Source organism: Chiloscyllium plagiosum, unplaced genomic scaffold (genome assembly GCF_037043375.1).
Source record: "Chiloscyllium plagiosum isolate Xiang-an unplaced genomic scaffold, Cpla_swu_hap1 HiC_scaffold_7, whole genome shotgun sequence".
Lineage (NCBI taxonomy): Eukaryota > Metazoa > Chordata > Chondrichthyes > Orectolobiformes > Hemiscylliidae > Chiloscyllium > Chiloscyllium plagiosum.
The window spans coordinates 96,060,145-96,074,710 of NW_028270145.1; the positions used below are offsets into that span (position 1 = coordinate 96,060,145).

The 14,566-nt window shown below is 37.5% G+C and overlaps 1 protein-coding gene across 1 annotated transcript; it reads right to left on the minus strand.

Moving 5' to 3' along the window:
- Positions 1–2,548: 2,548 nt before the first annotated feature.
- On the minus strand, positions 2,549–14,566 carry nifk (nucleolar protein interacting with the FHA domain of MKI67). Its single transcript, XM_043694199.2, is given in 6 exon segments — positions 2,549–3,954; positions 3,956–4,077; positions 7,260–7,325; positions 8,392–8,603; positions 10,030–10,138; positions 14,417–14,566. Coding segments are annotated over 5 exon segments (510 nt in total). The 5' UTR covers positions 10,067–10,138; positions 14,417–14,566; the 3' UTR covers positions 2,549–3,881.

A 14,566-nucleotide genomic window follows, 5' to 3' on the forward strand; every position in this document is an offset into this window, starting at 1 on the left:
CAGGTAACAATCAGAACTCCCTGTGATCTTGAAGTTACCAAACCAGGGCTGGGCTTTCTTCAATCTGTGCACGCCTTCGCTGGAATTTTAATTAGTTTCATGTTGATCTACGTAACCACTGTAAAATGAAATCTTGCAACTTGTGTGGTTTGCTTTCACAATGACAACTACAATTGACCTCAACTACTTCATCTTTTTGTGGTAGCATAAGATCTAGCAGTTTGCTCTGTCAAGAGTAGTGATTGATTCAGTGCCAGTTTATGCATTAAACAAACAACACCAGTGAGCCTTTTCATAACAGGAGCTGCCAATGTGCAAAGCACCATGGGTAATTGCTTTATTCATTGCACTAAAGTACCAAACTGCTGCCACCTAGTGTAAATATTTGCACTACTTTATTTTCCATTGCTGGTTTGGTTCCATTTAGATTAGATTAGATTACTTACATTGATCAATACTTAGCATTGACGTGGTTTTCAGGGATATCCTCTCTGAAACTAGGGGAGATAAAATTGTAAAGCATGTGAAATTAAAAAAAAGCATTCTTATTAGACAGTAAATGAAAGCTAAATAGAGAAAGAGGTGAAAAAAGGAACTTGAACTTGACTATTTCTGCCTTGCACCTTCAATAGACCTGCAACCAAAATCTAGCTGTGTGTATCCCAATGTACTAGGAGCCAATTTTAATTTGATGTTTGCTCCTGTGAAGTCTTGGAACGTGTTATAAATAGGTCACATAAACTTAATTGGTATTTATGTCATGCTTTATAGCAATATTTGTTGTATAAATTTGCTGAAACATACCAATTAAACAAGAGTAGGCAAAATGTTCCCTCACTTCTATATTGAGTTTGTTTTTGCTCTCTGTTCTCTAACCTCTGTTACATTAGCATAAACTGGAGCATGCACATCTTACATTCTTCATATTTTTGGTACTGCACCCAAGACATTTCTAAAATCAGACATGATCCTAACCATTGCTTTTTGAGTGTCGGTAAAGCACAATTATAACTTGTTCCAACAGAGGCATGGAATAAGCTAACTGGAACAACCAGTTTGGAATGTCTGACCTCATGTCTGCCCAGAATCAGGAATTTCTAGGCAATCTCACAGCATTAAGTCAGAACCATTATGAAAGCCCCAAATTAAGACAAGGTTGTCAGATAAATTAAATGTGATCACTCCAAGCTAAAAGGCTTAAAACATCAGTTGCATATTCTGATTTGTTTTAAAAATGCAGGGAAGTTGAAGCCAGCTGGCAGACGACAGTGTGTGAACCAAAAAGAAATCAATCTGAAAATCAGGATCACCTCATTAAATAATAATTGGTGCTTTCACAGCCTTCCTAGTCTTTTTTCTTCCCTAAGTAGGCAATGCATTGTCTCCAGAAAAATACAAGGAAATCTGTCAAGATATACACAACTAAAATGACACACAAACCTATCTTTATAATATCTAAACATCAGAAAGATCTTTTGCTTTCAGCACACATTCTTCGTGATGTTTAGTTTCTACTATTCTATTGGTGGCCGCAAAGGAGAAATGCAGCAAATCAAACTTAAAAGACTTAGAAATATACAGCAAAGTATCATAAAAACTGAGAGGCACCATAAAAGACTTACAACAAAGTCTCACTTGTTCAGTCAGAAAAAGTTACTAAAAAATGGATGTGAATCACCTAATCGATCAATAAGCTCATTAATACTAAAAACTAGAAAAATGAGAAACTCAGCATTCTGAAAAGGGAGAAACAGTTAGCTAAGTTTGTGTGTCTCACACTATTTTGCACACTTGCTGTGTGGGATACTCCAGATATGGGCCAATTTTTCCCCTCAATCTATGCTGCTGTTTGTGTTCCACATGATTCTCCTCCCACCCACTTCATCTAAAACTATCAGTATTTCCTATTCTTTCCTCCTTCCTTATTTGTGGAGCTTACTTGTCAAACGTATAGTCATTACAGTACAGAAGGAGGCCATTTATCCTATTGTGTTCAAACTGCCTCCTCTGCTCCCCACACTAGCAAGTGCCACTTTCTGACCAGTGTGTTTGTAAAGGTCTTTCTTGTAATTCATTGCCATTCATTGGGACCCCTACTCTCGCACAAGTGGACAACACCTTCTCGACAGCAGACCAATTCTCTTCTTAACTTTATAGTTCAATGTTCATTCACTTCCTGGCTTGCTGTTTTCCAGAAAAATAAGCTTCAAGTTGTTCAGACTTTAGTGAAAAGTTATAACCTCTCATTTTCTTATATCATCCTTTGAAATCCTCTTTGCAATCCTTATAATATCTTTATTTGCTATCCACAAACCAGACCGTTGCAATGGCCTCTAATTGCACTCTAATTTTATATGCAGGAAATTTGTATCAGAAAATAAAGACGACATGAGAGACAATTCTCAGCAGTAAAAAACTCATTAGTGTTGAAACACAATCATTGTAGCTCACAACATATTGTAACTTAAGTTTTTTCGATATACTGAAAGCTACATGAAATTGATTTATAAACATTTTTATACATATACTTAAAATAACAAAACTAGACAAAACTTGAAGTACATTTATGTTGCATGAATCACAGGAAAACTCAGTTTATAGTACTATTATCTTCATTTTACAAACACTTAACAACTGAGACACCAGATTTTGATTCAAAATTGAGCGAGGCACCAACTCTCCTGTATATAATGAACTCTGCATGTATATAAATTTAATTCAGTAGTTAAATATCAACTGTTTATTGTTATACTGTACAAAATTTTTTTGTCCATTTCACAAATACTGAAAACACGAGGAAAGAAACAACCTTAAAAGCTGACCGACATGATTTATTCTGTCCAATTGCAACCTCTTTGTATAATATGTAATGACTGAATGAAGCTCAGCCAGAAAACATAATTTACTCCAGGCCAGTTACATTTTCTTCCTTCAGTTCTAGTCTAGAATTCATTTTTGAAAAATATTAAACCTTAAAAGTAACAAGGCTAATTGCATGTCAAGGTATGATGAATGCAGCTGCTAAATATGGACAATTACAAAATGTGATAAAGTATACGTGGCAGATTCAGAATGCTGCAAAGTCTAACTACTGCATTAATCATCGGGGTGTAACCAGAGTGCTGATTTCAAGCAGGTAGTCTGAATTTCATAAGATACAAAGATGGTGTCCAATAACCAAATTTGCTGTTCATGACAATGATATTTTGTAATCTCAGCAATACCAAAATGTCAGTAGATACCAATTTTTCTTTAGATATTCAGGCTGAGAAAACAAAGCAGATAAATCTGGTTTCTTTTAAGCACAGCATTTACTTGTTGCCTCTTCTTGTATGTTGATAAGGGCATTGTGCGATATTTTTCCTTCCATCTGCTAATTGACTTAATACATACTGGCAACCTCTCTGTATTTCATGCCTTTTTATTGATTTCTAACTTAGCTTTTAATATTTATCACACAAGTCTTCATTTCAAATAAAACAACTTAACTTTCAAACACCTATTTTGGGCAAAGATGTTTATTCAAAACTGGAAATTAAATTAATTAAAATAAATTTTTGGCTAGAATGCCACACTTCTAAACTGACTTTTTTTGAATTTACCACTGCATAAAAGTATTTAAGCTTTGTGAATATTTTTGGGGAAATAAGAATGACTTGTTGAATTGCAGAACTTTCCACCTTTAATACAAGCAGTTATCAGGGCATCCTGAATATATTTGTTCATACTCCATGTAAAACTTGCACCAACAAATTAATAAAAACTTATCACTTCGGTAGCATTCTTCACAACAATGCATAGCAATGACCAGTAGATCCTAACTTCCTGCAAAGGTAACCAATGTGTCTTTTCCGATTCCTCATTTTAAAATTGTTCAAACTTCACTTGGCACGAATTTTTCTTTTTATTTTCTTTAGCTTGTTCGTTTTATGCACTTTTTCAGTCAATTTGCTCTTCTTTTTTGGCAGTCCTTTCAGCAGGCTGTACCTTGAATGTGATTTCATCATCTGTATCATCAACAGTCTTTAAAGATTGCCGTTGTTTTAGAGTAGTTGGTGTGCAGACAGGAGTCACATCCTAAGAAAATGGTTAAGATTAACAATTGAAATATAGAATTTAGTATCAGGTTCAAAAATATACCCTGCGCCAACAGACTAAGGTGAGACATTCTATTACAATTCTGCTATAAAATTAGGAGGATAGTACTTGAACAGATTGGAGAATTTAGAATTGTACTCCTTACAGTTGGTAAGTTTAGGGGAAGATTTAGTAGCATTTTTCAAATTTATGAAAAGTTTGATACAGCAAATCAGAAAATGTTTCCAGTGGGGTGATAGGTTAATACTTAGTGAACACTTATCAAGGATAATTGCCAAAAAATTCAGAAGGGAGACAAGGAGGACCTCCCTTTCCCGCCCATAGTCAGTCATGTTCTGTAATCCATTGCAGGAAAAGTTGGTAGAGTTTTCAACAGTTACTTTCGAAGGGAATACCCGATAAAGGAAAATAACACAGTGCTGTGTATCACATGCAGGAAACAATTAAATGGATAAGTTGTTTTCTGAAAAACTTGACCAGGTACATTATGCAGACAGAATTTATATTTTCTTCTCCTGATAGCTAATGTCTGAGAACACAGGTCAGAAGCAACGTGATGCCCAAGAGGATGGCAGAACTGTTACAATTAAGCTGAGAGTTGTTCCCAACTGTTACTGTCAAGACACATGTGAATAAAAGACATGGACAAGACACTATAGCGCAATGGTCACTATTGAAAATAAAAGTCAGATTCTGAACACAAAAAACATTTTGGCAAATTATGAATCTATGCACTGATTATACTTAGCAGCAGTGAATGTCATAGTTCAAAATGTAAGCATTAGAAACCAACCAATCAACTTCTTAACTGGACGATAGGGGAAAATAACAAATCTAAGATACTCATTATTGGATCCTCTTGCACTGAAGACTTGAGGACCACCACAGAATTTACATTCTTAATTCTAACCAAAACATTTACAAATCTAATTAGTGGAAAAATATTAACATACAATTAATATTGGTGTTTCAACTTAGAATGTAAGGTTTAAAACCATTAGGGTATAACTTATGTAATTTTTAGATTAACAATTAGCAGAGTTTTCTTGCACTGGAGGCAGAGATGTTTCAGTGTGATTTGGATAAGTTGAGTGAGTAGGCAAATGCAAGACAAAGTGTAATGTAGCTAAATATGAGGTTATCCACTTTGGTAGTAAAAATTGGACGACAGATTATCTGAATGGTGATTGTTTGTGAAAGGGGAAGGTGCAACAAAACTTGAGTGTCTTTGTACTGCAGTTGCTGAACATAAGCAGTTAGATGCAGCAGACAGAGAAGGCAGAAAATGGTATGTTTGACTCCATAGTGATAGAATTTGAGTGCAGGAGCAAGGATGTTTTGCTGCAATTGTACAGGGCCTTGATGAGATCACTCTGGAAAACCATGTATACGTTTGGTCTCCTTATCTAAGGATGGATGTCCTGGCTGTGGAGAGAATGGGACACAGGACTGAAGTATAAATGGATTGGTTTGGAGTGAATGAGAGGAGATTCAGAAACCCATAAAATTCTACCAGCATTAAAACTTTAGATTGGGTAAAATGACAGGGCAGGAAGAATGTTCCCGATGACCAGGAAGCTCATAACCAGAGGTCACAGTTGAAAAATAAAGGGTAGGTCACTTTGGACTGAGATGAGGAGAAATTTCTGGACCCAGACAGTAATGAGTCAAAGGCATTTTCTGCCACAGAAAGCAGCTGAGGTCAAAACATGGAATAATTTCAAGAAGGGGTTAAATATAATTCTTAGGCAAAAGAGATCAAAGGGTATGGGGGAGAAAGCAGGAACAAGGTACTGAGTTGGATGTTCAGCCATGACCATATTAAACAGCAGAGTTGGCTCAAAGGAATAAATGGCCTACTCTGCTCCTTTTTTCTATCTTTTTATGAGGCAATGAATTCCAACTCTTTCTGAGGTTTTGCCAGGTAAATGCTGTTGCACGTGAAATATGGCACATAGGATTGTTGTGAGATAGCTATTTAGTTCATGAGGACAGGACAAAGACCAATGGAAGGAACAGAGAAGGGAGGGTGCAGCAATGCTGGGAGACTTAAAAAGGATGTTAAAGATTCCAAACTCAGCAATTTTACTGGAGATCTAGTTAAGGAGCCGGAAGTCAGTAGCTGCATTTCCATTTTTTTTTGCTGGCTTTTGATCACTGTCTTGCGTAGTGACACATGAACATTAGTGTTCCAGTTTGATTTGGAGATCTCTGCATTTCTTGTCAGAAATGATCAGTTACTATTCTGTGTTAAAAGTGGTGAACTGAAGGCATAGACCATAGATTTGCGAGCTGGGTAGACCTGATAGGTATCACTGGAGTTTACTGATACACCATGTTGTTTTAAAGGACTTAATGGGAAACTGAGAAGGAGAATCCATGCCACTTAGAGTGATAGACACACACATCCTGGAAACAGACCCTTTGGTCCAACTCATCCATGCTGACCAGATATTCTAAATTAATCTAGTCCTGTTTGCCAGAATTTGGCCCATATTCCTCTAAACTCTTCCTCTTTGCTTAACCATCCAGATGCCTATAAATGTTGTAATTATACCAGCGTCCACTACTTCCTCTGGCAGCTCAATCCGTACACGCACCACCATCTGTGCATGGTCCCTTTTAAATCTTTCTGCTCAGGTCCCTTTTAAATCTTTCCCCTCTCAGCTTAAACCCATATCCTTTCGTTTTGGACTTCTCTACACTGGGGAAAATACCCTGACTATTCACTCGAACCATGTCTCTCATGATTTTATAAACTTCGAAAAGGTCAACCCTCAGCTTCTGACACTCCAGCTAAAATAGCACCCACCCCCATAGGTCAAACCCTCCAACCCCACCAACATTCTTGTAAATGTTTTCTGAACCTTTTCAAGTTTCACAACATCTTTCCGATAGCAGGGAGACCAGAATTGAACACAGTATTCCAAAAGTGGCCTAATCAATGTCCTGTACAACTGCAAAATGACTTAAAGGACAGTGGGATCCTTCTATGATTTTGTTCTAACAGATTCGATAATTGGTCCTGGCAGGCTTTAATGAGCCATCCACTGTAAAGCAATAACCTCTAAATTGAAAGTTACATATGGACATTGCAGAACAACATAGGCATCAAATAATTGCTGTAATCAGTCAGTTCCTGGATAAGGTTTTCAGCTTACCTGGCTATTTACTGTATCATTCATTTCTGTGCACACTTGCTTTTTCATTTGAGGCAACACTGCAGCCTAAAGAGTAAGAAATAATGATTGAAAATTGATTGTGCAAGGAATTAACGAATACCAGAATTTGAAGCCGCAACACTTTTTTTCAAAAACAAAAGTTTCGCCAACAATACAAGATTTTGGAAATGGGGAGAATCTCAATAATGTATGCATGCCAAGATCACAGATGAAGACATTTTGGAATCAGATTGATACTTCAAAGCTTCAGAGGCTCTTAGGGTGAACTAACCCATCTGTAGACCAGAAGGCCTGGGTTCAAATCCTTCCTGTTCTACGTGTGCCAGAACACACCGTGGGCGGCACGGTGGCACAGTGGTTAGCACTGCTGCCTCACAGCGCCAGAGACCCAGGTTCAATTCCCGACTCAGGCGACTGACTGTGTGGAGTTTGCACATTCTCCCCGTGTCTGCGTGGGTTTCCTCCGGGTGCTCCGGTTTCCTCCTACAGTCCAAAGATGTGCGGGTCAGGTGAATTGGCCATGCTAAATTGCCCATAGTGTTAGGTTAAAGGGGTAAATGTAGGGGTATGGGTGGGTTGCGCTTCGGCAGGTCGGTGTGGACTTGTTGGGCCGAAGGGCCTGTTTCCACACTGTAAGTAATCTAATCTAATCTAATCATATCTGAACAGGCTGATTAAAAGATATCTACATTCAAACCTTGTACAGAAACATTCTTTTGAATGTCATGCACTAATCTTCATGGTTTTAATCAAGAAATGTACTCACCCCAAATTAGATATGCTCACAGCCACACCTTTATATCCATATTGATAAGTGTAAAAAAATCATTTAAAGCTATCCCGTTTCAAAAATAGATTTAAAATAGGGTAAGGAAAAGTTGCAGCACAAAGAAATTATCTCCCCACAAAACCAAGTTTATTGTATAAGTAAATGACAAAATAAAAAAAGGCAGAAATGATTTACAATGAAAGGAATTTCCAGTTATACTTACCAAAGTTAAAGGAATTTAAACACAATCAGAGAATCTTGCAACCAATCTGCTATTGTAATGATGTAAAAATTAAAAGAATGATAATCATAATGAGGACTCAATACATGAAGAAAACTTACAAAACCAGGAAAGTCATAGTCAATCCCTTTCTCAGCAAGCCTTTTCCGTAACTGCCCTTCTTTTGCAAGGAGTCTCTTTGACATCACACTTTCTTGCTTTGGTGTTCTTTCCTTGTTGTAACGAGTAACAGCCGGGAACCTCGGCTTATTAAAAGATGTATGGCTACCTTTAAAAAGTTGTGCATGTACTTTCTCTGGTGGAAGAACCTGACCTGAAAAATATGACAATTAAACATATTTACTACATGAGGGATGACCAAACTTTTCAGTATCAAGATACATTTTAATGAGACAAACAATTCCATAGCACTTTATTCAGCTGGCCTGATGCCAACGTCCATGCAAGCATGATATCAGACGTCTATACTTGCATGGAAGCGTGCGCATGTACAGACGATAGAGGTACCTGGTGTCAGCAGACACTGCCTTCAATAATAAACACAGAGGCTTTAGAGGAGATCAGAAGTGTGGCTATAGCCTCGAGACTTGGGTGAAGTGGCGATTTTCTTACCTGGTGTGCCATGGCACATTGGTTGAAAACTGCTGCACTCTATCTTTGGTTGTGAAAACATTGACAATGTGTATTTCTGATGCATTTTAATGTACAAAAATGCATCAAAGCAAATCAGAAATTATGTAATTTAATCAACTTTCTTAATGTTTCCATACACTACTGATCAATTACAAGGAAGCACACACGATCCATTTCAGTGACTCTTGCTAATGTAAAATAAAGATACATGAATGGAGCATGTTGGAGTTCACCACCCCTCCCAAGTTTTGCTTTCCCAGCCTGACGATGAAAGAATATTAAACAAATAATTTTCATCATCTGTCCGAAGAAGGCCATAATTCATCCTAAGTGAAAATGTAGATACTGGCATGCATGTTTTCCTTCAAATACAAATACAGCAGGATCAAGGGTGCTTTTTTTTTGAGGAGAGTCAGTGGTGGCAATGATGGCAGTATGGGAGGAGAAGGAACAGCTAACAATATCAATTTATACAGAGACAAAGAAGGCAAGTTGGCTTTTGAATAATTTGATAGTAATTAGGCTCAGGGAGCAGCAAGCGCGTGTCATGGGAGGTGAGGAATAGAGAGGGGACGAAAGGAATTACAAGAAAAAAAAATAAATATCCAAGTTCGGTTAGGGCAGGGATCCTAAGAGAAATTTGGCTTGGTGGACGAGAGGAATGGTTCTGAGGCATTGGAATGGCCTAGCTAGATGTGGAAACGTGGAGATTGTGGAATCAGAGTTCTTGTTTTTGATTTAATGGCCCCATAGAAAGCATTTGAGTCAAATATGCTGCATGTGTGTAAAGGGTGGAACAAATCCAACTTTTATTCTCACTCCAGTTGCACTCACATCATTTGGCTTGCACATAAAGAATGGTCATCTAAGCGCTTCCGAAGACGACCTATTGCATTTAGGATTATCCCCAGGTATGAATCAATGCCAATAAGAAATGGAAAGGATAAAGTCAAAATTTCTCGAAGCACCAGGTGTTGTTCATTAACCAGTCAAATGGAATTATTTCAGAAAGTGAAGATAATCTCAGTAAGCCATGGGCAGGGAGCCAGTTTGTAGAACATGAACATTAAACTCTAATTTTGAAATGTTTACTGTCAAATACTTACATTTTAAGAGCCTTTCATTAAATAAATAGTTGTTCATTGTTTCTGCAACGATTTTGGCAACTTCCTCACATGCAAACTCCACAAAAGCGTATCCTTTGCTATTTCCGGTCTATAGTTTAAAATAAAACATATAATATTCAAATAGTACCTGAGCCACAAGTATATCAGCTTTGGTAAGAATTAGAAACTGAATCAAATGTTTGTTGCTTAGCAACTGTAAACTGATCTGACAGCAGTTTAACAACAAGGTTGTAAATTAACATTTTCTCCCCCAAAGATTTCTCTTCACAATCAGCACATTTCTAATGAGAAAAAAAATCTTTCTTAAAAAAGATAATTCTTTGTAAATCCTAACATCAATTTAACCGATAAATTATTTGTTCCAAGATTTCTCCCACTGTCATTCTACAAATGGAAGGTGCAGTTCAAGTAATTGTTTTCTGGGAGGTATAATTCTCATTGTGATCCAAACAAGACTAAGGAATAAACAAAACAGAAAACTTGATTCTAAAGCTTAGGGAAGTTACAGTTTAAAATTACAGTCTAGTGGTATTATCATTAGACTATTAATTCAGAACTCAGTTAACGTTCTGGGAATCTGGTTTCAAATCTCACCATGTCAGATGATAGAATTTGAATTCAATAAAACAAATCTGGAATTAAGCATCTTAAGACAACTGTGAAACCATTGCCGATTATCAGAAAAACCCAGCTGGTTCACTAATGTCCTTTAGGCAAGGAAACTGCCATCCTTACCTAGTCTGGCCTATTTGACTGCAGACCCACAGCAACATGGTTGACAATTTACTGCCTGCTGGGCAAACTCAATGGGCAATAAATGCTGGCTTAGCCAAAGATACCCACATCCCTCGAGTGAAGTAAAAAATATTCAGTAAAAAGAATTGAGAAGATTTCTAAAAAATTAGTATACCTAAAACAAACCCTTGTTATCTATAATTGTAAAACATTTGGTTTCAGGCCTCCCAAACTTATTACAGTAATAGACACTACTCTAATTTTCATTGGCTTTCGAAAAGTCCTTCAAGATAGAAGTTTCAAGTATGTATGATGGCGCAAATCCTATTGCCTGTATTTTATTCAAAATACTGCAATGCAGACTGAAGCAATTTAAAGAAATAAAAGAAAAACTGAAATCCAACTTTCCAATGGAATCTCACATTTTGTGACATGATAAAAGAAATGGAACTGACAGGAATTCAATTTGATCATATATTAATCCTCAAGAATGTATAACAGGCACAAAATCAATATATTGTTTTTAATACTTTCAAAATCTGGTGAGACTGAGGAAGTTTAAGTGGCAAAGAAACAAATATATACAACACAGACAAAATAAATAGAATAGTGGGATGGACTTAAACTATTATGGTGGGAATGAGGCAACAGAAGCCTATTACACAGTCAAAAGAGTACTTATTTGAATGAAACATTGAGGAGGACAGTCACAGCAAAGTGGAAATCAGTGCAAAACAAGCAGATAAAGCAGGCCTACAATGCTGTTAGGAATGGAGTTTAAGGATTTTGATCTAACGACATTGAAAGAGCAAGTCTGGATGGTGAGTGGTTTAGAAAGGCACTTGCAGATTCCGATGTTCACAAGGACCCACTGCACTTGTCCTTCTAGACTGTAGACGTCATGGCTTTGAATGGCACCATCCCAGATATCTTGGTGAATTTCTGCAATGCATCTTGTAGATGGTACATACTGCTGCTAATGGGCAGTAATGGAGGAAGTGAATACTCCTAGATGCGATCCAATCAAATGTGTTACTTTGACCTGGATGATGTCAAGCTTCGAGTGCTGATGGAACTGATGGCCGGAGTTAAGAGTTCAGTTACTCACTACTTAATTCCTAGCCTCTGATCTGCTTTTGTAGCCATACTATTTACATGATTGGTCCACTTTACTTTCTGGTCAATGATCATCCCAAGGGTGTTGATAGTGGGGGATTCAGTTCAATCACGTTAAGATTGGTCAAATTCTCTCTTATTGGAGATAAGCACTGCCTAGTATTTCTGTGGCATGAATGTTACTTTCCACTTTTCATTCCAAACCTGGATATAGTCCAGGTCTTGCTGCAGTCAGATAAGAGACTGCTTCAGTATCTGATGAGTCGTGAACACTGTGCCATTATCGGTGAACATCCCTACTTCTGACCTTATGACGGAGGGAAGGTCATTAATGAAGGACCTGAAGATGGTTGGGCCTAGAACACTGAGGAACTGTGCCTTCTGGCATAGTGGTGGCAGTCCTACCACTAGGTCTAAATGCCTGATTCAAGTCCCATCTGCTACAAATGTGCTTTATAAAATATCTACACAGGCTGATTGAAAATACCTACACTGACGAACTCCTGCACAGGTATCTTGGAGGTTAGCTGATTGACTTCCAAAAACCTCAACTATCTTCCTTTATGTTATGTATGTCACTAACCAGTGGGCAGTTTCCTCTCTGATTCCCATTAATATGGAGCTCTTGATACAACACTTCGTCAAATGTGTCCTTGATTTCAAGGTTAATCACTTCCATCTCATGAATTCAGCTCTTTTCTCCATGTTTGAACCAAGGTTGTAATGAGATTGAAAGCTGAGTGACCAAACTGAGTGTCAATGAGCAACTGCTGCTGAGAGCACTGTTAATGACACCTTTCATCACTGATGATCATGAGTAGATAGACTAGGTTAGATGCTGGTGACTAGTTGGTTCAGTATTTATTGACATCCTTAGCTGTCCCTGAGAAGGTTGTGATGAGCTGCATCTTGAATTGCTGCAGTCGACTGCAATAGGCAGACCCACAATGCCATTAAAAGAGGGGGCTCCAAGAGTTCTATCCAATGATACTGAAAGAACGGCAATATATCTCCATGTCAGGATGGTGAATGCTTTGGAGGGAAACCCATAGGTGTTGGCATTCCCATGTATTTGCTGCCCTTGTCCTTCTGGATAAAAATGGTCTTGGGTTTTAAAGCTGCTGTCTAAGGAATCTTGGTGAATTCCTTCAGTGCACCTTTTAATGGTGAGCATTGATGCTGCTCAGCATCAGCGCTTGACAAAACAGATATTTGTGGATGTGAACGTGTGAATCACACAGGCTGTTTTGTCTTGGATGGTTTTAAGCTTCTTGCATGTTGTTAGAACCACCCTCATCCAAACAAGTGTGGAGTACTCCACCACATTTCTGACTTGAACCTTATAGATGGTGGATTTCTGGACACAAATTACAACTTGTGATGTGGACAGTGCAGGAAGATGGCATCGTGGAAATGATCAACCATGACCTAATTGAAAGACAGAGGGTTCAACTGGCTGAACAGTCTATTCCGGCTCCTTTGAGTGCCTACCTTGTCCAATTTTTTCCAGAAATTGCTCTGTAAAATTTTGCATTCTGACATTTTACCCATATGAACGCCATTCAATATGCAGTTTATCAAATCAATAATCTAAATTGTACAGTCATTTCACAAGCTGACTAGAGAGAGATAATTGCAATTACTTTGCAATTTTGCATTTGAACGTCTGCAAGTGATATTTATTCAAATGAATTCAGCAGCTTAAAGACATTTTAGATTTTGTCTGTTAATTCTGTAGTCTAGATGTTGAACAATACTGCCAAGAACTGAATTCATTCACTATCGTATCTCCGCTCATGTAAACATTACTGAAGAGTTGGATATACTAACTGCAGTTCTGCTAACAGTTAAACAGATTGAGTTAGCAATATTTAACCATTAGCATCTAAATTAAACTTTCATACATTAAGAATGGTAACAGGACTCAAAACGTTAATTCTATTTTCTTTCCACAGATGCTACCAGACTGGTTTAGTTTTTCCAGCGGCAATTTTTGTTTTTGTTCATAACTACACTTGTGCTGCACTAGCTCCACATGATGTAATTTTGCTCCCCAAAATATTAATTTTGGAGTACTCAGATCCTACCTCTCTTGATGTACAATCCCACTACAAAATTTCTGTTATATGTTTTACATGAGCAGAGACACTGGTTGGCAATAAATCACCATGCTGTATATACATTGAGATTGGCTGTGTAAATGAATCCTGATAAATGAAAAGTCTGGGTTTCTACACCTTATTTTTGGATCAGAATTTGTAGGTATTGCAGATAATACTCATTTTAATAATGCCCATCCAAAAATTAATTCACACCAACGTAAACATAAATAACAATGTGATTGCATGAACATTTTCTCTCTCAAGGTGAGATTTGCCACCATATGGTCTAAGGACAATTATATTTAAAAAATGCTTCACTCGGGATCTTTCATAGATGATTAAATAAAATGCGACTCCAATTTTTAAAGAGCTTCATGCTTTGATATGGCATTTTCACCAAACATGTTCATTACCTTTTTGCTGCGGGAAAGTCGAACTCTTAAAACAGTTCCAAACTGGGAGAAGTATTTCTTGATTGCGGGTTCAAAGAATCCTTTGGGAATATGGCCCAAGTAAATTACACCTGGTGTCAGCTTTTCAACCTAAGAGATAGAGTTGATTAG